The 23,597-nt window shown below is 42.7% G+C and overlaps 3 protein-coding genes across 5 annotated transcripts; 2 read left to right on the top strand and 1 right to left on the bottom strand.

The window, feature by feature from the left end:
• On the top strand, positions 1 to 2,338 carry hrh3 (histamine receptor H3). Its single transcript, XM_010897752.4, has 3 exons — positions 1 to 381; positions 581 to 747; positions 1,242 to 2,338. The coding sequence occupies exons 1-3, from the start codon at positions 54 to 56 to the stop codon at positions 2,130 to 2,132; spliced, it is 1,386 nt and encodes a 461-aa protein (XP_010896054.3). The 5' UTR covers positions 1 to 53; the 3' UTR covers positions 2,133 to 2,338.
• A 528-nt stretch (positions 2,339 to 2,866) lies between these two features.
• vps35 (VPS35 retromer complex component) lies at positions 2,867 to 14,853 on the bottom strand. Of its 3 annotated transcripts, none has more exons than XM_010897755.5 (17): positions 14,737 to 14,853; positions 13,531 to 13,614; positions 12,667 to 12,763; positions 12,410 to 12,533; positions 12,043 to 12,225; positions 11,632 to 11,851; positions 10,988 to 11,071; positions 10,674 to 10,783; positions 9,988 to 10,084; positions 8,996 to 9,144; positions 7,722 to 7,929; positions 5,789 to 5,944; positions 5,554 to 5,676; positions 5,247 to 5,426; positions 4,813 to 5,052; positions 4,274 to 4,417; positions 2,867 to 4,014 (listed from the first exon to the last, which is right to left on the bottom strand). In XM_010897755.5, the coding sequence occupies exons 1-17, from the start codon at positions 14,737 to 14,739 to the stop codon at positions 3,835 to 3,837; spliced, it is 2,382 nt and encodes a 793-aa protein (XP_010896057.1). In that variant the 5' UTR covers positions 14,740 to 14,853; the 3' UTR covers positions 2,867 to 3,834. The 3 variants fall into 3 exon arrangements, with proteins under 3 accessions (XP_010896057.1, XP_010896056.1, XP_010896055.1); XM_010897754.5 differs by having other exon boundaries at positions 13,531 to 13,617; positions 14,737 to 14,852; XM_010897753.5 differs by having other exon boundaries at positions 13,531 to 13,629; positions 14,737 to 14,843.
• Positions 14,854 to 14,989: 136 nt separating this feature from the next.
• Positions 14,990 to 23,523, top strand: orc6 (origin recognition complex, subunit 6). The gene is made up of 7 exons (XM_010897756.5): positions 14,990 to 15,309; positions 15,457 to 15,583; positions 15,701 to 15,864; positions 17,853 to 17,942; positions 18,052 to 18,161; positions 22,712 to 22,795; positions 22,952 to 23,523. Exons 1-7 carry the CDS (start codon positions 15,245 to 15,247, stop codon positions 23,077 to 23,079), a joined length of 768 nt encoding a protein of 255 aa, XP_010896058.2. The 5' UTR covers positions 14,990 to 15,244; the 3' UTR covers positions 23,080 to 23,523.
• Positions 23,524 to 23,597: the final 74 nt, after the last annotated feature.

Raw genomic sequence — 23,597 nt, forward strand, 5'->3', positions numbered from 1 at the left:
ATGGCAACGACTAAATATGCTGCTTAAGTTAACTAATATAACATTTTGGTACCATGCAGTCTCAATCTGTTATGCTGGATGCTGGCTATTCCATCCCCGTAACATCGCATTGGAAATCAGATGAGATGCTAAACTGGTCTGTGGTACCTTCGGGAAACGTAACAGCGATTGGTGATATGGAGATTCTTGGCAACCCGCGTGCGCATTATGGACAATTTTCGCCGTCTACCTCCGTGTTCTTGACTGTGCTTATGACGCTCCTTGTCTTCGCCACTGTGCTGGGCAACGCGCTTGTAATATTAGCCTTTGTCGTGGAGAAAAGTTTGCGAACTCAAGGGAACTTTTTCTTTTTAAATTTGGCCATAGCCGATTTGCTCGTTGGTGAGTGCATAAAGTGATCAATTAAATGTATTTTGTGCAATTTTCATTTGGGTATACAGAACTGCTTGGATTATTCATAAGTTACTGCTACTTATATGTACATAATATCTTTGAACTGTTCTTAATTGACTATTAGGGAAAACGTGTTTTAAATTCGTGCGTAATAGGTGTGCGTAAAATGTGTTCCGTCAACCTGCAGGAGGCTTTTGCATTCCGGTGTATATCCCCTATGTAATTACTGGCGAGTGGAGACTCGGACGAGGTCTGTGCCGGATGTGGCTGGTGGTGGACTATACATTATGCACTGCATCAGTGTTCAACATCGTCCTGATCAGCTTCGACAGATTTATATCTGTGACTCAAGCGGTGAGAAAGTGTATTGAAGATTATCCTTTAAAAATCCAACTCACTTTTAGTGATGTGGAATAAATGCGCCCCCCAAAAAAATATTGATAAAGATTTACTTTACTATGGGCAATTAGCTTTTACTTTATAAATGTTTGGACTTTATCTAACATGACACTTAAAGAAAATAACTAATAAATGCTTCATGAATCAGTTGAACACTCTACCCCTATCTCTACCTCTATTGGACCCCCAAATGTAGGTTTTACACCACTGTTTACATAAGTATACATAAAAAAAAACTCCAAAGACCCTAAAAACATTATAAAAACGATCAAATTGATTGACAGTCCTTGCACGGTTCTATGAATTTGAGAGCAATTTCACTGACCCCATCCCACAAGCCTACTGAAAAAAAGGCAGGGAAAACACATCTGCCATTGTTTCAACTGCTTTTTGGAGCACCAATAACATACACCAAATTTAAATTATGCAACTACATCTTTCTTTACCAGGTGAGCAACAGGTGTCAACAAGGTGTGACACGGGAGGCTGTCCTGAAGATGATGAGTGTGTGGCTGGCTGCTTTCCTACTTTATGGGCCAGCAATTATCAGCTGGGAGTACATCGCCGGTAGTAGCGTGGTGCCAGAAAAAGAGTGCCATGCAGAGTTTTACTTCAACTGGTATTTCCTAATAACAGCGTCCACTGTTGAGTTTTTCACCCCATTTGTTACTGTGATGTACTTCAACATCTGCATCTACATCAACATCAGCAGGCGGACCAGGATAAGGGATGAGCCGCCTGGGGACTGTGAGATGGAGACTCTCCCAGCTGGAGAGGTTCAGAATGTGTTTTTTGTCAGACCAGTGGAAGGTGACTCTCTGAGGATCCCTAACGTTGCTGCCAGGCTAAGGGGTTTCTTACGATCTACTGCTAAAGTGTCCGCAGTACCCGGGGACAGCAACCATGAAAGAAGTAAGGACAGTACCGCCCTGGACCTCCCTCCTCTGCAAGTGGGCATTATGGTCCAGCATTCCAGGAGGAAACGGTCCCGGTCTGAGGAGCACTCGTTTAGCCCGCAGCGCTGCCGCTCTGACATAGCCGCCAGCCGTTTCCGTCTGTCCAAAGACAAGAAGGTTGCCAAGACCCTGGCAGTGATTGTGTGTACATTTGGTCTGTGCTGGGCTCCATACACATTGTTAATGATCATCCGCGCAGCGTGCCATGCTCAATGTGTCCATAATTACCTGTATGAAATCTCCTTCTGGCTACTTTGGATCAACTCCTCCATCAACCCAGTCCTTTACCCGCTGTGTCACACCAGCTTCAGAAAGGCTTTCAGAAAACTGCTTTGTCCAACCAAGATTAAAATTCAACCACATTATATGGCACAGAAGTATTAAGGACCTACTGAAAACAATGTTCATGTTCTGATAGTTTTTAATGTCACGATGTCGGTGAAAAGCTTGTGTGTCGCAGTTCACTGAACTCCACGATTGATGTATTGTTGCCCTTTTGTGTACGGTGTTCTTTTGCAGATGTTGTGTATTAGTCTTCCCACAAATGTAGTCTGACTTACGTTGTACAATAAACACACAATTCAGCTCAATATGTCGTCCATTATCCTGGTTTCTACATCAGGCACCTTTGGTATGATGTAATGTTTTTCACCCCTTACATAGAAACTAGAATCAAGCACAATGACACAAAACCATCTTAAAAATTATTTAGACTCTGAACCTTGGCTTGGGCCATTACCAATGGAAGGCTGACAGAAGTAGCCTAGCAACAGATGAAATGAAAGCAGGATAACAATAATCAAGGGAGGTAACTGGACCTCATCATCATGAGTCACACACAACCGTGACCATATATTGTTTGCGGATTGGTAGAAAAGATTCACATTCTGTGATAGAATGAGTAACAGGAGTCGCCCTACAGAACTCAATACCAATAATGGGTGTCAATTCATTCTCTAATTTACTGTAAATGTGCCCTGATTTAGAATTCATTACAGTGCACTGATGTACAGCTCCTCAAAACACCAAATCTGTTACAATTACTCAATTGCGATTCAACACCAGAATAGGCTAGAAATCTGCAGCACACCAGGAATGACAAATAAATTATAGACATGTAGGGTTAATATCAATTTGTTTATTTGTGCAAATGACATGATATTGATGATATTTATTCTGTTTCTGCTGATTTACAAGTAGGCTATAGATACAATACATAGGGGTCCAGAAGAGAACAGGATTAATAGAACTCGACCCAAATTGAGGTCTTTCAATCAATGTGGACATCTAAGAAATTAATGTTAGCTGCCACTGTAGTAGCTCCAGTGACAAAGGGATATCATACAAACCAGTTCCTGTTAACACTCAGTGAGATATCCAAAGCAGGTCTATGTTTAAAAGCATGCACCAACACACTCCTCTTAGCTCTCTACAAATGGCTGGTGGCCACACAAGTAAGGCTGCAACCAGGAATAAAAATAGAAGCTCAAAAGACAACGAGTAAAGCATTTGTGGGAACGATGAGATAGAAGGCAAAGAAAAGCCTACGGTCGACTGCCCAAGTGTGAGTGTGCGAAGAGGGTTGCGGCGTACGGCCCGTAGGTTAACTCTCCCAGGTGAAACTAATTAGCAACGCGGCGAACAGCTCGAATCAAAGCAGGCGTTGTTCCACTCTTTTGCATGACCATGAAAGAATGACGACACACGGAGAGGAGTGGGGGTGGGGTTCGTCACATTCCAAACAAGAGCTTCCACTGGCTAGATCTTCAACGTTTGAAGACAAAAGAAAAACCTGTGAAATACGTAGGAATGAAAACACGCAGGAAGTGCAAGGCAAAGTAAGTGCAGCCTGTACACGATGTATTCTCAAAAGCCAACACCTTATGTTACAACGGTAACATGAAATAAAGGGGCGTGATGGAAGGAAAAAGTGACAGAGAAAAGGATAGAGGGGAAAAAGAGCAATGAAGGCAGGTGTTGTTGGTGGGGTTGGTTTGGTCCCACTGGATGGAATACCCTGGTGTAAGTGTACATGTGTCGGTGTGTGTAAATATATATATATAGCTATTTATAAGTGTAGCGCCCCCTACAGCACCAGGCCCTCATACGCAGCCCCCTCAGCCTCCGGCGACTCTCTCTGCAGACGCAGGTGCTCCAGTGTGTTGTGGAAGTGTTTGTTGATCTGCTCAGTCTCCTCGCTGGCCTCCAGGTTGGGAAGGTCCTCTCGGATCTTCTGGATCAGCTGGTTAAGAACCTGGACTGTCACCTGCAAGGGGATTGGGACAATTTGATGATTTACAATGATTTTTGAATGATTAAAAGGTAATAGACCACCTGACTGGTTAAAATAAGGCTTTCGTAACACAGGCCTGGGTATCATAAGGCTTTGGAAATACAGGCCTGGCTATCACAAGACTTTGGAAATACAGGCCTGGTTTTCATAAGGCTGTTGTAATACAGGGCTGGGGCTGAGAAAACTTGTTGCAATACAGACAAGGAGATAGATGCAAAACAAATGTACACACCGCATCGTTCTCCCTTTCGTAAAAGCAGACATATCTGTTCAGGATCTCAATGAAGAGCTGCACTTGCAATGAAGGGTCCATGCATTGGTTGGCAATTTTCAGCGCCTTCTTTAAACACTCCATTACTCTCTTCCCATCACGAATCTGATGATAGAGACACAGTCGTAACTGAACACATTCACACATACTTCCTATTCAAGAAGAAAGTTGAAATTGAGAAACTATGCGCAGGTGTTTAGAAATGTTTTCACTTCAGCAGCTGCCATTTACAAAGACCCTAACTGATGCTTCAATACCCCAATTAACTCAGTCATAATAACCGGGGGACCTTAGAATTACTCATCCTGGTCGTCGTATCCCAGCGGGACAGAACAACACATCTCACGACAACTGAAGATAAAGCACAGCAATCAAGAGCCTCGAGGCATGATTACAACCCTGTCGATACATCCGTTACTGTGGCAACTGTACAGCATTGAGTACTGCATTGTACGTCACACAAACTCTCATTTTGTCCTTCTCATGGATCCCCCGCCCACCTCTTCTCCGTTCTTATCGGTGTTGCGTCCGGACCAGAACAGATGTGCACAGATGCTGACCGCCCGGCACTGGTCCGGCTTCTTGAGCAGTTTGGAGGCGGCGAGCGCACACTGTGTCCTCAGGGGCTCGTGGTTTTCCTCGCTGAAGCATTTTGTCCTCTCGAACGTGCCAATGATCAGAGTGATGGCTGCCAGTTGGGCCTTGGAGTCGCTGATCTCGTCCTCATACAGAGAAAACGCCTGGGGAGAGATGGAGCGAATGGTCAGTTACGAGTTATGCTTCACAGGGGAAAACAGACCATGACCGGCAAAACCAGTGGATCGTGGCTTCAAACACCGGGGATATGACGGACCCAAGTCAAAGACTGCCCAAACCTCAGACACCTAATACTGTCGAGGTCACCTCCTCAACCCGTTTGGCCACCTGCGCATACCTGTGACATGAACTCGTATGCTACAGTCTCGTGGTTCTCGAAGCCAATCTCCCCAGCCGCCAGCGCACCCTGGAGGAAGAGTCTGAGGGGCAGTTCAGCCAGCTCTGCCTTGATCAGAGCGCTGATGGTCTGGTGGGCAAACGAGAAGATCTTCTGGCACTTCTTCTCCCATTTATCATCCTGTGGAACACGTTGGACACAGAAGAATATTCAGCTAACCTCCATTACATTCACAATAAAATAATCCGCTTTGTATTTTCGGAAGAACATTATATGGAGGAAATGGGAGGAGGGTTACAGGACGCACGGATGAGGAGTTCTCTTTGTAACGGAAGGCCAGCTGATAAGCAGCAAACACCAGCGGTGGTAGGGTGTACCGAATCCTCTGGTTTCCCCCAGCACCAAAGTGCTTCCTGGCTGTATTGAGGATCTGAAGAACAGGACAGAGAACTCCATTAACTCGCAACAGAACACACATGGGAAATGACATCGATCCATACTGTGAGTGGATTCTGATGGATAAGAAGCAGAGCACTGCTCACCAGATACTGTTGGTCCGGGTCATCAGAAAGAAGCAGATGGATGAAGCGACCCACAAGGCTCTGTTCTTCTGCAAAGTCCTCTGGATCTGGGTCTTCAGCGGGCTGGTCTGGTTGGTCTTGGATGAGCGTTGAAACCAGTGTCAAAATAGCATCCACCTGGAGAGAAAAAACAAAAAAACAACTTGCTTCAGCAGTGAAGTCACTAGCCATTTGACTTTAAGTAAACTAGCAACAACAAATCACTGTCCGCAATTGCTATGACAACTCACGATTGATATATCACTACCACGGCCAAATGTAAAGGTGACAGTAGAACAGTGTGAGAAGGAGGCGTTAGAAAAGGGCTCGGATGTCATTACTGTGAAATATACTCTCCCTTAGAAAGCAAGGATACGGAGTCATGGTTCGCCTTGAACTTTATAAAGTGAAAAGTTAGAAAAGGGCTGGCTTTGACAGACAGTTCCTTTAAAGAGAGTGACCAGAATAAATAGGCAGAATTCTTGAACAGTTTTGTTGGTGTATAGCTAAAAACATTGTATCGGATTACTAAGAAATCCATTCCAAAATGAGAAAATCCATTCCATTCCCTGTACATCTTGCCGTGCGCCAAAGACCATGAGTAGCACGCAATGCAATGTGAACTAAAGAGACATTTACATTACGATACATTTTAATAACATTGAAAAAGACCCAAGACGCTAGATTAGTTTGTTACGTAAACTTGCAGATTTCAATAACTTGAGAAAAAAAACAGCCGCAGGATTGTACGTTAATTGAGGGAACATCAAGCAGTATGCATGCATGGAGACTTTCGACCAAGGTCCAGTGGAGGTTTGTAAGTGTGAAGACAATTGTGTCAAAACTGTATCATTGTTTTGTGCAGTGCGCATGCATACTGCTTGATTTTCCCTCAATTAACGTACAATCCTGCGTAGCACATCGCAAACATGCCGGTGTAAATACATACACCATGGAAAGGTTTTATTTTCTGTCTCGTAATGTAGATAAGTCATTAGACTAGTCAATTATCATTAGGTCTTGGAATTGCCAGGGGCATCAAAAAGCAACAGTATAGTGCCACTTCAAATAGGCATAGCGTTGAAATGTAGTGTTCCAAAAAGGATATGATACATGAGAAATATGTTAGACAAGCTAACAAGTTATGAATTTGAACTACTAATGTTTCTGAACCAAAATGCACAAAATCAATGTAGTGATTCAACATGATATTTAGTCAAAAACCACATTACAATACTCCATTTAGCATACCCCGAGACAAAAGCACACAGTTATGTTCTTGTTCTACTTATCAGAAGCACAAGGTGGATGGTGTCTTTCATATTCAAACAGGCTGACTAAGGCCACCAAATGTTCCACCTTGATGTTAATCACAAAAGTCTTTTGAATTCCAGAGGACTTGCTTGCTGCTTTGTAGTGGGGCTTTTTACTCTCTTTGTGTGCTACATAGGCGGGGAATGAAAATACCCTCAGATATCCACATGATACCGACTGAGATCAAAAGGTTAGGCTTCTATGGAGAACGATGCTGCATGGATCATTCAGCACACAGGGAAACCTAGAACGATTAAATGTGGGAGTGGGTTCACGTCCAACATAAATGTCATAACATGCTATTATTTTCAGGTCTGTTATGTAGAATACGGAGTTCATAAGCCTACGCTATCTGAATGACAATGAAGATTTGATGTTTAGAACTTATTCTCAACAAGCAGAGCAGGGACAGTTTAACAATTAGAAAACTAAAATACTGACAATGTACAAAGCTTCAGAAGACGGAATATTCTGCCAGGCAAAAGATGCAAAAACTCAACTGCAGCCACAGCATTCGTTCAATATACTGAAAGCAATGACAATAATAAAATATTCCAAAACTCCTCCCCGATATAGTTTATGTATGCATGTTTGTACTGACCTGCTCTTGGGCTATAATGGTGGTGTTGTAGTCCAGAGTATTGCTCAGGACGTAACAGCTCATACTTTTGCGAGACTCATAATCAAAGTACTCAAAAAGTGGAGGGAAATGCTTGAGCTGCAGAACCGTCAGAATGTTGTTGTAGCTGTCCACTGGGATCTTCAGGAGCCTAGTCAACTCTTTTGAGACAGCGCTGCTGGTTGCAATGCTTTGAAAGGGGAGAAAAGAAAGTGGAGATTAGAAAACACAGCAGTAGTTCCAGCAGTTTCCTTTATCAGCTATATATGAAATCTAATGGCTAACTTCCAGACATCACACGACGGCTGCAACACAAATCAATGTTAATGTTTCGTCTGAAGCAAAGGGGGAATTTCACTAACCCATTATCAAAATGAAGAGAGGTCTCCGCACACTCAGAATCAATGCAACATGGTCAACTTTCATGCTCTGATTAAAGTCTGATGACCTAAAGCTCAGCATATTAAATTGAAAATGTTGCATTGATCCCGAGGGTAATGATATTTTCCTTGAGTATTGTTCTTTATCTCTTGTACCTCAGCTACAGTCGAGTGTGTGACATATCCATTATCAGGCATTAAGATGTCGTACAGAGACTTCAGATCATAGATAGGCATGATCTTTTTGTTATGCATTTCTTCCTGTTAGTGCTTTATTAATTAAAGTCCATTGAAAAACTTCCTCGTGCTTTCTTTTCAGACCTATACAATATACATTTTTCGAAGGCAGTTATGTAAAACCAGGGAACCAGTTGTTTTCATGAGGGTGGTGGTAAAAATGTTATACATTCCTTTTAAATAAAATTTAAAAAATTGTCTTTAATTTTTTTAAATGAGGCTCTGCAACCATCTAGTGTCCCCCCCCCCCCCCCCCCCCCCCCCCGTGATAACTAGTAAACTGAAGACAGTGAAAAATCTGTGATTGGTGGTCTGCTATTTAAATTTGGCTTCAGTGATATCAAAGTATACAGAGTTTTTCCTTTTTACTCAAATTACCCTAAATGGACCTACCCGCTGGCTTTAAAACAGATACAACAGACTGAGATGCTGGTCATGTAGACACAGCCAGAATTTAGTGCTTCACAGCAGGTTGAAACTCAAATGAGTAGAATACTTATAGCCATTTCACTATCATTTCGTGAAAGTACCAGAGATCTTTGGTCTGATAGACCCAATTCACATTTACATCTACCAAATGAATCATCCAGATGATGGACTGTTAAGCAGTGAGAAAGGGGGATGTGGCAGTGCACTTACTGCTCCAGGTTGAGCTTGTTGAAGATCTCCACTGTGCTCTCCAACACTGTGTCCACATAATCCACCCGGTCAGGGTAGCACTTCATGGCCAGGTTGATGAGGGACACCTGCAGTGACACAACATCTTCCGAAGGCATGTCCTGGCGGGACTGTAGGCAGGAAACATTATACGCACAATATAAGGGATCCATTGATATACATCAGCCAGCTGCTTTGTACCAGTGTAACTTTTATACTCCTTTATGTGCAGCATATTGGGGGGGGGGTGGAATTACCTTCAGATATCCACATGATACCGACTGAGATTAAAAAGTAAGAGTGCTGCAAAGAATTATAGTAACCAATCAACACACAAAAAACCCATGTATTCAGACCAATTGGGGGATTGCCTAAAGGCACATGAAGGACTCTCAGGCTAGAAGAAACAAGTATCTCTGGTTCGATTAAACCAACTCTTTGGCATGAATGCCAAGCATCAGGTGTGGGGGAAACAGGCACTGCTCATCACAAAGCCAATACCATCCTATGGTCAAGCACTGTGGTGGCAGCATAATGCTGTGGGGATGGTTTTCAGGGACTGGGACACTATTCAGGGCCAGGACAAGACAGAAGTGGCTTTGGAACAAGTCTGTAAATGTCCTTTAGTGGCCCAGTCAGAGCTGGGGAGAAAGTGAACTGTATGGCTCGTGCATGAAACAAGAAAAGCAAATAAATCTGAGACATGGAACTTTGATCCAAACAACTGTCTGGATGATGCTTTAACCCTAAAAGTGGAAAGTGACATCTGACATACTAAAAACCAATCTTTTTTTCAAATACATTATCAAGGACATCAGCGAATAAGACAAAAATGAAATTTTTCTTTGCAATGGAATTTTTCAATTGAGATTCAAATACCGAAAAAAAAGAAATGCAGGTATATTTCAAACGAGCAAATCAATGGAAAAATATACGCCCAGGATTAAAAAAAATAACACTCCTCTGCAACTCACCTGTATAACTGTGGCTACTTGTTGGGAGAAAATATCAAACAGTTTGATCTCAGCAGGAATTCCAGGTCCATCTTCTCGATGAGCAAACAAAGCCAGTCTAAACCAGTGAGAATAAAATGGGTTTCAATACAAAGGAATATCCAAAGGGAAAAGGCCACACTGGATATCAAAGTTATTTTCAAAGTTCAATATTTTTTTATTAATTTATATACAATTCATTAAGGGCCAGAAAAAAAAAACAACTGGCATTTCAACAAGGTCTTTTTCAAGGATTTACTCTGTTAGCAAACACCTGCCTTCTGCATTTCTATTCTTTGGCAAGAGGACAAAAGGTAGCAAGAATATTTCAATTTGATTAGATCATTAGTCTGTAAATTAGTCTGTAACAATTTAGAATTTTATACCTTGATTGTTTCAAAAGATAAACATATTATTCATAGCTGAACCACTGGTTGTTTTTGCTAGTTATCCATTCATTAATGAATAAACAAAAGCACATCACTAGCGTATCTTTCGCCTTTTTCCATATGAATAGTTTGGGCATTTACAACTTTTAGACTTAACACTGGAAACACAAATAACTCTTCTTCCAAAAATACCTTTGTTAAACTCAATGAAGACATAAGATTGGAGTCGATTTTTGTAGTGCTTCAACTGAAATCCTAAATAGCAGGAGTTCACGTCACCTGTCAATGAGAGCGATGATGATGTTTTTCACATTGACGTGCTGGTGCAGTTCAGCACAGGAGCGAAGGAACGGGTTCAGTGTCTGAAGGTGGAACTCATCAGGGAAAACCTATGTTTAAGACCAAGAAAGAAGGCACACAGAGTAAATCACGGCCGGTAAGACAACACAGTGACCCAGCACTAGCCTTCGCCATGCCATGAATCCATCATAGGGCGTGGGAGGTACGCAATGCTTTTCCAACTGGACAAGTCGACGCAACTGGAAGCAGAGGCAAACGATGGCATAAAGATTCCAAACAAGAACAGCATTTACCTGGATGATGCATTCCATGAGATATTCCTGAGCCAGAGAATCTCTGCAGTTCACCACCTGCTCCAGAACACCTGACAGCACAATCTGGAGGGACAAATAACCGGACAAAGTCACATAATAGACCAAGCCTCCAGCCATAAGACACACAGTTTAGTCTTCTTTGAACGCTGTAAATCCTATTCAACGTAGTTTGCAAAGCTATGCTGTGTCCCTCTACCTGACGAGGTTTTCTAAGGTGAAGTGGATATAGACAGCCTACATTAAACATCAAAAGAGGTTCTTGGGGTGAAGAACCCTTCTAAACTTGGCAGGATAATCTCCGGCCTCCAAGGATAAGGGGATAGCACAGACCTGATTATACACCACCAGCTACACAAACAGCCACGCCGAAGCACAGCCCGGTGCTGTTAATTATTTCACAGAGCGGTTTTCCCATCCTTCTCTGCATCATCTCGATTCAAGTGCATGAATAGATTTACAAACCAATATCTGATAAGTGGCAAAAAGCATGCTGATTAATATGAACTACACAGTGGCTCACGTCAGCACAGCACCACTCACAGTTCATGTCAAGTGTTCCCTTGTATTCCTACCACATGCAGGTGCACGGCTCTAGACGGGGACATGAATGGGCGGCCACCAACCTGTTTGTACTTCTCCACGTTGACCCCCTCCAGTTGGCTGAGTCGGACCAGGTTGGTCCCGACCAGGATGCGCAGCTCCTGCCTCTCCTTCTCCCTCTTCTCCCGGTCTCGGCTGTGGCCCTGGTGCTGCATGCGCACCCACAGCTTATTCATCTCAGCGAAGTTCAACAGGACAAAGTCGATGGAGTCGTTGATGTCTCCAGTCATTGACTCCTCCCCTCTGGGAAAAGGAGACACGCAGGCAAATTCATTAAATCGATGACCAAAATATCAAGTTCAAACACAATAATAATTGATGTACGCTGAGCCCCGAATCTCTTCCAGTTCGGAAGATGGGACACAAAATTGCAAGACAGCAGCTAGGGGAGGGAAACGCGACACGACGTTGAGGGAGGGAGCATCACAACTTACTCCGTCTGCTCCCCATCATCAGGCAGGATGTTGCGGGTGCACTGCAGCAGGTAGTTTCGGAGGAAAAGGCCTCTCAGAGGGTGCTGCACTCCGCGACACATCTCCACCAGGTCCTTCAGGATGTCCTTACGTGACTGTGGGAAGGAGCGGACATACACCACCCCCACAGTGATCAGCAAGTACCTGGGGAGAGAGGAGACGAGGGTGGGGGGTTCGTTAGTTGGCCTGTTTCTGATTATTTCAGGTTAATCTCCTTAATGTGATTTACACAATGTGGTCTCAGGTACAAATAGGCTACAATGAGAAACGTGCAGCTTTCTCATTGCACAATCTGGTGATGATGTCATTAGGTCGGTTGACCACTTACAGTCTAGGGATGATGTTCCCTGCATACTGAACCAGCTCGTAGAGGTCAGCCACCTTCCTGCCCTTGATGAACTCATCAGTCAGATACACCTCCAGGTAGTGCAGCTCGTCGGAAATGGCCATGTCTGCACTCGGAATTAGGGACACATAGCACTGCACAGCTGTAAATAACACACCTAACATGGATTTGCCTAGAACCATCTGATTTCACATCCATCCCAGAACGAGATTTACCAGGTTACCGCAGGTAAAGGATACAGAGTTCATAGTAGCTTTTTGGAGATAACATGGATGTCCTCAGTTCCCCTAGCATGTTAGATGCATGTTTCAATGCATCCATCAGCTTGTTCTTGTCCTAAAGATGAAAAGTGATAAATGCCAACAAATTAGATGGTGTATCTAGAATTAGAAATTCAGTAAGCCTATACTGTTCATCTCTGATACACTGTTACTGAATATGCTGTAGTGTAACCTTTGGCTTGGGAAAAATGTCTTTCTCATGCATCACATATTTGCACAATATTTATTTGCAATGCTACTAACAAACTTGCATAGGCGGAAATAGCCTAATCTTATGTTGTGGAAATTCTTGAACTGATGTACTTGGTCCTATACATGTATAAATGGGTTACTAATTAAAGGTACTGAGTCCCTATGTTTTGATGAGAAAAGGAATGTAGGAGAGGAGGATCTGGTATTTGCCTAGGGGCCATTATTCACTGGAATCAGCAGATTATAGGGTTACTTGTAAATCTGTATAACCCATCAGTTTCTATCTGTTGTTTGTCCAGACGCTGTGAGTCCTCCTCAAGGGTTGAGAAGGTTACCCATGTGGGGGAGGACAGCCTGTCCCTTTGTTTGAAGCCCAGGATATGTGATGGAACAAGGGGAATGTGTTTTACTGACAAGACAGATGGGCAGCATCTTACCACACCCCTTTTTCCACTATAAGTACTGATGACTGTTCATGTATTAAGTTCGAGACTCCTCGGATGATTATGTTTGTAAGCATTTGACGCGTCTCTCCATTTGCAAATAACCTATTAAATTGTGCAAGAGAATTTTGTCTCTGTCCTAACTCTTTCTAAAGTTCAGATCGATGAAATTGCCATCACATCTTACCAGACAACGCTTCATCTGAAACGACTGGACCTTGACAGCCTGCACTGCTTCATCAAGTAGCTTTTCCTGCTCATCCTGAGGCGACTGCTGTGTGGTAGGCTGAAAGACAGCCCAAAGAAGCTCAGAGGATTGCTACGCATTGGTACTCTCACATACTCCAGTGTTATTGGTGTAAGTTACAGGTAGATTAGACATGACATTGCAGCCAATGGTGGACAGTAAGCTGTATATGGCCACTGAAAAATATTGAAAAGATTGGTTGTATTAGTGCATGGCCCAAAAAATATTATGTTATCCTAATGTCTGCTCTGTCGGTGACACATTTTAAAACTCAAATTCTTAATCAAGATAATATAGTAGTACATGTAGCAGACTACAACAGGCTAACTAACTCACCAGGCTATAAAGTGGTGAGCTTGCAAATCTCATCCCCATCGTATTTACATGAGTCATTCATAGGCAGTGTCCTCACACTAACGTTAACCATGTTTGATTCCAGCTAGCTACCAGTATACTGGTTTGCATCATAATTAGTGTATACAAATGACTGACAGCTAACCGTCATTGGCCACCAACAAACTAGTAAACCTGCCTAGGCTACAGTAGCTGGTTAGTTGTGATGGACAGATTACGCTACAGTATAATAAGCCAACAACCGTTTCTCTTGGACACACATGTCATAGAAAACCCCTCGATGTTAGCATAGAGAAAATATTCTCTCTCTGATCTTAGCTAGTTATGTTAGCTAGATTGCAATCAATAGCTAGCTAGCTAACAGGCTAACACGGTAACGTTACAGCAGTAGACATTAAATCTAATTTCATTTGACAGTCTGCTATCCAGTTGCAATGAAAGTGATAACCTGCACTCATTATACAAAGTACAATTGATGTTTTAAAAGTAATATATGAAAATGCTGGACGAGGAGAGACAAACGAATCTGTCGATTCTTCGGAAATGAAATATGTTGACATTTAACCTAGCCTTAGCCAGCTTCGAGCTAGTTGGTAGTATGCATCTGGTTTTAGCTAGCTAGGCCGTAACGTTAGTTAGCTAGCTAGCACCACCCACCAATTGTAAAGTCTGTTTTCGAGACTTTCAGACACACAGCAAGCCACTAAACAATCCCGAAAATAAATTAATCCCATAGAAGTACTGGATGGATAATAATCACAAGTATAACATGCATTTTATCCGTTCACTTACCATGATTATCAAGTTTGTTTCAGGAAACTGATAGCTAACCCTGAAATCGTTACCCAGTCATGTGACTGCTGCTAGCAATCCACCCAACTACCCTGTCCGCAAAACCGCCCGGATTGGCTAAACCAAAAACACTGCGAAAGAATGAGTCTCCCATTGGCTTAATTGATCTTCGTCTGCAGCCGTGTTGGCATAAATACTACGACAGTTGAGAGATAATTACTGCCATGCAATATAAACATATTATTATTATAATATTGTAAGCAGAACATATTCGGATTCATGTTCTTATTTATTCTTATTTTTTATGTATACAGTGTTCTTCTGTTCAGGTCAATGCACGATAACATACGTCGTCTCGCCATAGCCAATAGAATATCGAGAGCTGGCTGGTAGGCGTGATATCAGACAATTTTGCCGCGAAAGTGTAGCATGTTTTTGGGTCTGACAACTCGTCTGAATAGTTTTTCTTTTTATTTTCTCGTTTGTAGTCAGCAGTAAGTTGAAGAAAATGGAGAAGGAAATGTTTACAAAACTTGCATCAAAAATGGGTATATCCTCTACAAGAATTATACGGTGAGTTTCAATTGAGAGTAAGATATTTCAATCAACCAACTGATTGTCGCTAACCAAACTTGTCAACAGTTGTTAATTTTTCTTTATTAGTTAGTTCCTAACTTGCTGGAAATAGTTTTCCAACATACTTATGTATCTCCATTACAGCCAAGCTGAGGAGTATGTGCGGTTATCCCAGGTTAAATGCACAGGACTGCGAAATACGACGGGTACAAGTAAAGCAGTAATTTGCCTGGAATTGGCAGCCACGTCAATGAAATCACCTCTGGACAAGGTATAACATTTTGGTATTAGTTTTGTGATGAGAAGGCCCCTCCCCTTAAGATTGCGACATGTTATAGTGATGTTCACTGTACTTGCTCCATGAATATGTTCTTTGCTATTTCTTCAGGAATATGCCATCAAATTATCCGGGTTGAACAAGAAGCAGTATCAAAGCACTCTGAAGGCCATGGAATGCATGCTCGGCCTTGAATCTCACATGGGACTCCGGGACATAGCTGTTCAGTATGGCTGCATTGATGCAGTTAAAGTAGCATCCCAAATACTAGAAAGGTGAGAATGTTAAGATTACTATACATATTTAAATTTTAGCCATTTTGCAGATGCGCTTATCAAGAGTCACTTACAGTAAGTGCATACATTTTAAAAGAACTACATGAAACAACAATACAGTTAAGTAGTAATTGCATTCTAATCAATGAATTAGTTATTGGTAATGGTCAGTGTATATACATTAAATGTTGACAAAATGTGTTTTTTTTATATATATTTTTTATTTTTATTAAAAGAAAGCTAGAGACTGCTATCCTAGCCACCAAGGACAGCTGGTTCCACCATTGATGTGCCAGGACTGAGAACAGTTTTGATTTAGTGGATCGGGAATTGCTGTGACAGCAAAGAGCCTAGAGGGGGCTCAACAAAGAGCTTGGGTAGGGTATATGATTTGAGCTTGCCTGAAGGTAGGGAGGAGATGATCCTCTTATTACTCCATAGGCTAGAACCATAGCCTTGAAGTGAAAGGTTGAACACCAGGCAGGCAGTTGGATTCTGAATGAGTTGCAGGGTTTTGGTTGCACACTGCGCACTCCGGGAACCCCACCAAGAGTGAGTTGCAGTAATCCAGCCATGAGATGACAAGTACCTGTGCTGCTTTCAGAGTGAGGTAAGGTTGTGCTCTACGAATGTTTTAGAGCAGGAACCAGTCACTGCCTTAATGTTTGCAGAAAACGACTTGTCAAGGTTCTTTGCGCTCTGGCAGGAGTATACTGTGCAATCGTTAACTGTGATGGATGTCCTGCAGCAGACATTCCAGCAAAAGAAGAGCAGCTCAGTCTTGTCAAGGTTAAGCTTGAGGTGGTTGGCTGATATCTAAGTGGAGATGTAGGCCAGTCACGCGACGATGCATGTTGTCATCTCGGTGTCAAAAGGGGGGGAAGGTGGAGTGTCATAGGCATAGCAGTGACAGGAAAAAACATGAGGATGTGACCGAACCAAGAGACGTTGATTTATAGGAAGAATTAGAGTGCCCAGAATTGAGCCTGGGTGAACACCAGTAGTAATATGCTGCGCGGCAGACACCAATCCTCGCCACATCACCTGGTAGGAGTGGTCTGCCAGGTAGGAAGCAATCGAAGAGTGAACAGAGCCTGAGATGCCAAAATCGGAGAGGGTGGAAAGTAGGAAACTAAGGGTTAATGTTGAAGGCAGCGGATAGATCAAGGTGGATGAGATCAGGAATTCGCTGGGGTATTGCAAAGAGCATCTGTTACTGGAGGTCTTCGAGTGTCCCGTTTTGAATCCGGACTGGTTGTTGTTGAGTGCGCTTATGTCTTGGAATGGAAAGACAGGAGGGATACTGTCCTGTTGTTTTTGACATTGTAGGGGTCAAGTGTTGGTTTCTTGAGTCTCCTGAGATGGTCTGGAGAAGGGGATGGGGTTAAAAGGAAAAGGGCATGATGTTGGATGATGGTCATTTGCAGAGAGGGAAGATGGCAGGGGACGAGATCGAGGAAAAAGGCTTTAGGAGATGGTGGCAAAGCATTTCCTGGGGTTAGAAAAATACTTTTGACTGATAGGTGGCTTTAGCAGTGGGTGGGGAGAAAGGGAAGGTAGCAAGTTGGGATTTGAAGGATGCTTGGTCATTCTGAAGTTTTTTCCTTCATTTTTGCTCAGCTTCCCAAAGTCCACTCCTATGAGCTCGCATTGAGGCACTTAGCCATGAAGCAGGAGGGGATGGCCATGGCAGTCGGGAGAAAAGGGGAGAGTGAGAGTCAAAGGACTGGGAAAACGCAGAGAGTAGGGTGGGAGAGGCGGACTGGAGGTAGAAGATTTTAGGAAATGGGAGAGAATATGTTTGAGAGCAGTTGGAGACCGTGAACAATAGCCTACCTCTGACCAAGACCACTTGAGCGTGTTGGTCAAGTAAAGTTTTTGTTTCATCTTCTAGATCGTTTCATTTGAGGATACTATCCCAATCGAAATAAAACTTTATCAATGTGAATGTTTTCCTTTGATAAGATTTGTCAGTATTTGTTTTCCAGGTATGAAGCAAGTCTTCCTGCTGCTCAGCGAAAAGACATTGACCTGTCCAAACCCCTCTTCACTACAGCTGCTTTGAACGCTGCATGCAAGTGAGTGTTTTGAGCAGCTTTTGTGGTGATTTTAAGTTCAGTGTTTCTCCATAAACCATTAAACCAGATTAATGAAACCCCATCTATATGTCCACGGATATCTCTCCAGATGTTTGAAGATCAAAGTGGACATGAAGTTGGCAGCATCGTCTGGTGCTAAAAAAGGAATCTTTGACAGGCTGTCCACCCAGCTCCAGAAATTGGGACAGGACATCTTCAGTAAGTCTGCTGCCAGACAATAAAGGGATTTGATTGACACAGTATGGTAGAAAATTTGTGAGGGGAGGCAGCAAAAATAAAGAATAACTTTGTACAGGTGCTGGTCATAAAATTAGAATATAATCAAACAGTTGATTTATTTCAGTAATTCCATTCAAAAAGTGAAACTTGTATATTATATTCATTCATTACACACAGACTGATATATTTCAAATATTCTTTTCTTTTAATTGTGATGATTATAACTGACAACTAATGAAAATCCCAAATTCAGTATCTCAGAAAATTTGAATATTACTTAAGACCAATACAAAAAAAATATTTTTAGAAATGTTGGTCAACTGAAAAGTATGAACATGAAAGGTATGAGCATGTACAGCACTCAATACTTAGTTGGGGCTCCTTTTGCCTGAATTACTGCAGCAATGTGGCGTGGAATGGAGTAGATCAGTCTGTGGCACTGCTCAGGTGTTATGTGAGCCCAGGTTGCTCTGATGGTGGCCTTCAGCTCTTCTGAATTGTTGGGTCTGGCGTATCGCATCTTCCTCTTCACAATACCCCATAGATTTTCTATAGGGTTAAGGTCAGGCGAGTTTGCTGGCCAATTAAGAACAGGGATGTTATGGTCCTTAAACCAGGTACTGGTAGCTTAGGCACTCTGCAGGTACCAAGTCCTGTTGGAAAATGAAATCTGCATCTCTATAAAGTTGGTCAGCAGCAGGAAGCATGAAGTGCTCTAAAACTTCCTGGTAGTCGGCTGCGTTGACCTTGGACCTCAGAAAACACAGTGGACCCACACCAGCAGATGACATGGCAACCCAAACCATCACTGACTGTGGAAACTTTACACTGGACTTCAAGCAACGTGGATTCTGTGCCTCTCCTCTCTTCCTCCAGACTCTGTGACCTTGATTTCCAAAGGAAATGCTAAATTTTCTTTAATCAGAGAACATAATTCAGCAGCAGTCCAGTCCTTTTTGTCTTTAGCCCAGATGAGATGTTTCTGACGCCCACATTTTTGAATGGGTTTTGTTTCACAATCCTCTCCAGTGTGAGGTTATCCCTATTGCTTGTACACTTCTTTTCCTACCACATCTTTTCCTTCCCTTGGCCTCTCTATTAATGTGCTTGGACACAGCTCTGTGAACAGCCAGCCTCTTTAGCCATGACCTTTTGTATCTTGCCCTCCTTGTGCAAGGTGTCAATGGTCATCTTTTGGACAGCTGTCAAGTCCGCAGTCTTCCCCATGATTGTGTTGCCTACAGAACTAGACTGAGAGACCATTAAAGGCCTTTGCTGGTGTTTTGGGTTAATTAGCTGATTAGAGTGTGGCACCAGGTGTCTTCAATACTGAACCTTTTCACAATATTCTAATTTTCCGAGATTCTGAATTTGGGGTTTTCATTAGTTGTCAGTTATAATCATCAAAATTAAAAGAAATAAACACCCAAAATATATCAGTCTGTGTGGAATGAATGTATACATTATACAAGTTTCACTTTTTGAATGGAATTACTGAAATAAATCAACTTCTTGATGATATTCTAATTTTATGACCAGCACCTGTATTCCCTCACCGCCTTAAAGGAGGTAATTGAAATTTCAGCCCTCTAGCATCTACAAGAGTAATAGCTGAAACTTGGCTCGTGGCACAGGTCAGATTGACGGCTTTCTAGGTTTAGCCTTGTTTGCTAGAATCCCAAGCTAGTTCATGTTATACAGCATGTGGTTCTATATAACCCTTTCTGTAGCCTATTCTGCCAGCTGTTTATCTACAAACCAAGTGTACATGTGTCCTTGCCTAGTGGTGCCAAACAGAGACCCAACCATATATGGGTAGCTTACTAGCGCGGTAGTGAGCTTTGATTTATTGCTTATACAGTTGTGCTGAAAAGTTTGCATGCCCTTGGAGAATTGGTCATATTTGTACCATTTGTATAGAAAAAATGGGTGAGCATGTCTTTTTATTTCTTATGGGATTCACATTCAACTGTAGGTCATAACAGAATGGCACAATCCTAAAACAATGCCAGCGTACCATTTTTGTAATAGTTGTCTGAGGCCACCATGCTTCAAAGTGGGGATGGTATTCTGTTCATTATAGGCCTTGTTGACCCCTCTCCAAACATAGCGCTTATGGTTGTGACCATAAAGCTCTGTTTTGGTCTCGTCACTCCAAATGAGTGTGCCAGAAGCTGTGAGGCGTGTTTTTGGGCATATTGTAACCAGGCTTTTTTGTTGCATTGGCGCAGTAAATGCTTCTTTCTGCAGCTCATTTTTGTTCAAGTATCGTTGCATTGTGTTCCTTGAAACAACCACAATGCCTTTTTCCAGAGCAGCCTGTATGTCTCCTGAGGTTACCTGTGGGTTTTTCTTTGTATCCCGAACAATGTTTCTGGCAGTTTTGGCTGAGATCTTTCTTTTTCTACCTGACCTTGGCTTGGTATTAAGAGATCCCAGAATTTTCCACTTCTTAATAACAGTGCTTACTGGCATTTGCAAGGCTTTGGATATCTTTTTATATCCTTTTCTGTATAAAGTTCCATTACCTTGTTATGTAGGTCTTTTGACAGTTCTTTTATGCTCCCCATGGCTCACTATCTAGCCTGCTCCGTGCAACCGCATGAGAGCTAACAAACTCATTGACTATTTATACACAGACACTAATTGCAATTTAAAAAGCCGCAGATGTGGGAAATTCACCCTTTCTTGCCATTTTCACGTGTCACCTTGTGTGTCTATAACAAGGCCAAACATTCAAGGGTATGTAAACATTTGATCAGGGCCATTTTGGCGATTGTCTGTTATTATGATTTTAAAAAGGGGCCAAACAACTGTGATAATAAATGGCTTCTTATGATCATCATCTTCCGCTTATCCGGGGCCGGGTTGCGGGGGCAGCAGTCTAAGCAGAGATGCCCAGACTTCCCTCCCCCCAGACACTTCTTCCAGCTCTTCCGGGGGGACACCGAGGCGTTCCCAGGCCAGCCGGGAGACATCATCCCTCCAGTGTGTCCTAGGTCTTCCCCGGGGTCTCCTCCTGATGGGACGGGCCCGGAACACCTTCCCAGGAAGGCGTTCCGGAGGCATCCAAAACAGATGCCCAAGCCACCTCAGCTGACCCCTCTCGATGTGGAGGAGCAGCGGCTCTACTCTGAGCTCCTCCCGGGTGACCGAGCTTCTCACCCTATCTCTAAGGGATCGCCCAGCCACCCTGCGGAGAAAGCTCATTTGGCCGCCTGTATCCGGGATTTTGTCCTTTCGGTCATGACCCAAAGCTCATGACCATAGGTGAGAGTAGGAACGTAGATTGACCGGTAAATCTTCACCACGACGGACCGATACATCGACCGCAATACTGCAGAAGCTGCACCAATCCGTCTGTCAATCTCCCGTTCCATCCTTCCCTCACTCGTGAACAAGACCACTAGATACTTAAACTCCTCCACTTGAGGCAGGCACTCTCCACCAACCTGAAGTGGGCAAGCCACCCTTTTCCGACTGAGGACCATAGCCTCGGATTTGGAGGTACTGATTCTCATCCCCACTGCTTCACACTCAGCCGCAAACCATCCCAGTGCATGCTGAAGGTCCTGGTTTGAAGGGGCCAACACGACAACATAATCCGCAAAGAGCAGAGACGAAATCGTGTGGTCCCCAAACCTGACACCCTCCGGCCCCTGGCTGCGCCTAGAAATTCTGTCCATAAAAACTACGAACAGAACCGGCGACAAAGGGCAGCCCTGCCGGAGTCCAACATGCACTGAGAACAAGTCTGACTTACTGCCGGCAATGCGGACCAAGCTCCTGGTGGACTTCATATGATCACTATCCTTAAATAAGACATTTAAATTTTTTTGCATGATCAGTCATATTTTCAAAATCAATTTCACAATTCCTGCCAGGGTATGCACACTTATGAGCACAACTGTATCTATGGCTAACATAATATTTTTAGGTCCATATCCTCTGTATTTGTCCCATCATTTGAAAGCAATGCTTCTATTCATTTCCCAGTTTTTTGGGACTGGCAACACTACAGAAATACACTAAAGTAAACCTTTGGGAAGATGGCAAATCTACTGTGTGTGAATGATAATAACCAACTATTTGGGAACTATTCCATTTTAAATAACGCCTTTCCACCAAAGCCCTTAATATATTTATCATTCATGCTTTTATATTGTGGAAATTCTACAAATTTCTCCTTAAAGTCGCTCTGGTTAAATGACCAATGGCCAAATTTTCTAAAATATGTAGATTTTATATTGAGCTGGGTAACTGGAGATTTTGGTCATTCCTCTGTGTGGTCATGCTTACTGCCTTGTGGGAGAAATATTTCAGGACTACAAACATTCATTCTTTACCGGTCTTATGATCAGAAGTATCCAGACCACTTTATAAAATGTACCAATGACATGCCATCTCAGTAGTTGTGGCCTGTGCTGTTGGATGTAATTTGTGCAGCCTGACATTAGGGACAGAGCATTCAGAGGCAATCTACTCTCCAACAGTTTATTTGAAGTGATGGCTTGATTTCTCCCCAACAGAAGAAGCAACTCCAGTGAGAAACCCTGTTCAAAAGGCACAAAAGAGACAGAAAACACTCATAGAAAGTATTGAGCAAAAAGAAGGTAAGTGACCAATACATATGTCATAAATAATAACCGTAGCACATTCCTGATTTTTAAGTGTTGTACTTTCTGGAATTCCTTTCTGTTCTGTTTGAATAGTGCAGGGTTAAGACAAAGGGAGGTTCTGTTCATGCTGGGTTTTTCGCTGCTTTTCAGAGGAAGATCTGGAAACGTCTCCAAAGCAGCAGAAACGGGACTCTGAGGAGAGCAATACAGAGGATTACGAGGAATGGAAGCGAAAAATCTTGGAAAATGCGCTAAAAGCAAAAGCAGTTGATGTGTGACTTAATTTTGACACTCATTGCTTCTTGTTTATTAACAAAGAGGACGTTGGCGCAATCATGACACAAAAGGGGAAAACATCCCCACAATAGCTTGGGCATGTTAGCAGTGACACTACTGTTATCTTTGAGGCTGGAGTTCACATGAGGAGACACTGATTGTGAACTTTAATGAGCAGGTACACTAATAAGCAGGTACATGTCTGATAATGAAGTGCGTACAAGCTCTGTATCACTGTTAACTGAATTTGTTAGAGCAGGCAGATATGGGGTGATTTTTATTTTTATTGCAGTGTTTTTACCATGTTCTGTTGCCTGACTCCTAACAGCAAGCATGTTTTGTTTCTTTAATATGTAATGTTGTGCCACTGGTTTACCGTATATGGAAGAGAGGCACGCATGTTGTTCGTGTTGCTTTTTAGATTTAACATTCACATGCTGTTGTGTTAAGGTATTTATTCCTAGCATGAATGTCAGTTACATTCCAGTCCCGGTACACCAATACCCACCAATTTATATGA

This window comes from Esox lucius, chromosome 2 (assembly GCF_011004845.1).
Source record: "Esox lucius isolate fEsoLuc1 chromosome 2, fEsoLuc1.pri, whole genome shotgun sequence".
Lineage (NCBI taxonomy): Eukaryota > Metazoa > Chordata > Actinopteri > Esociformes > Esocidae > Esox > Esox lucius.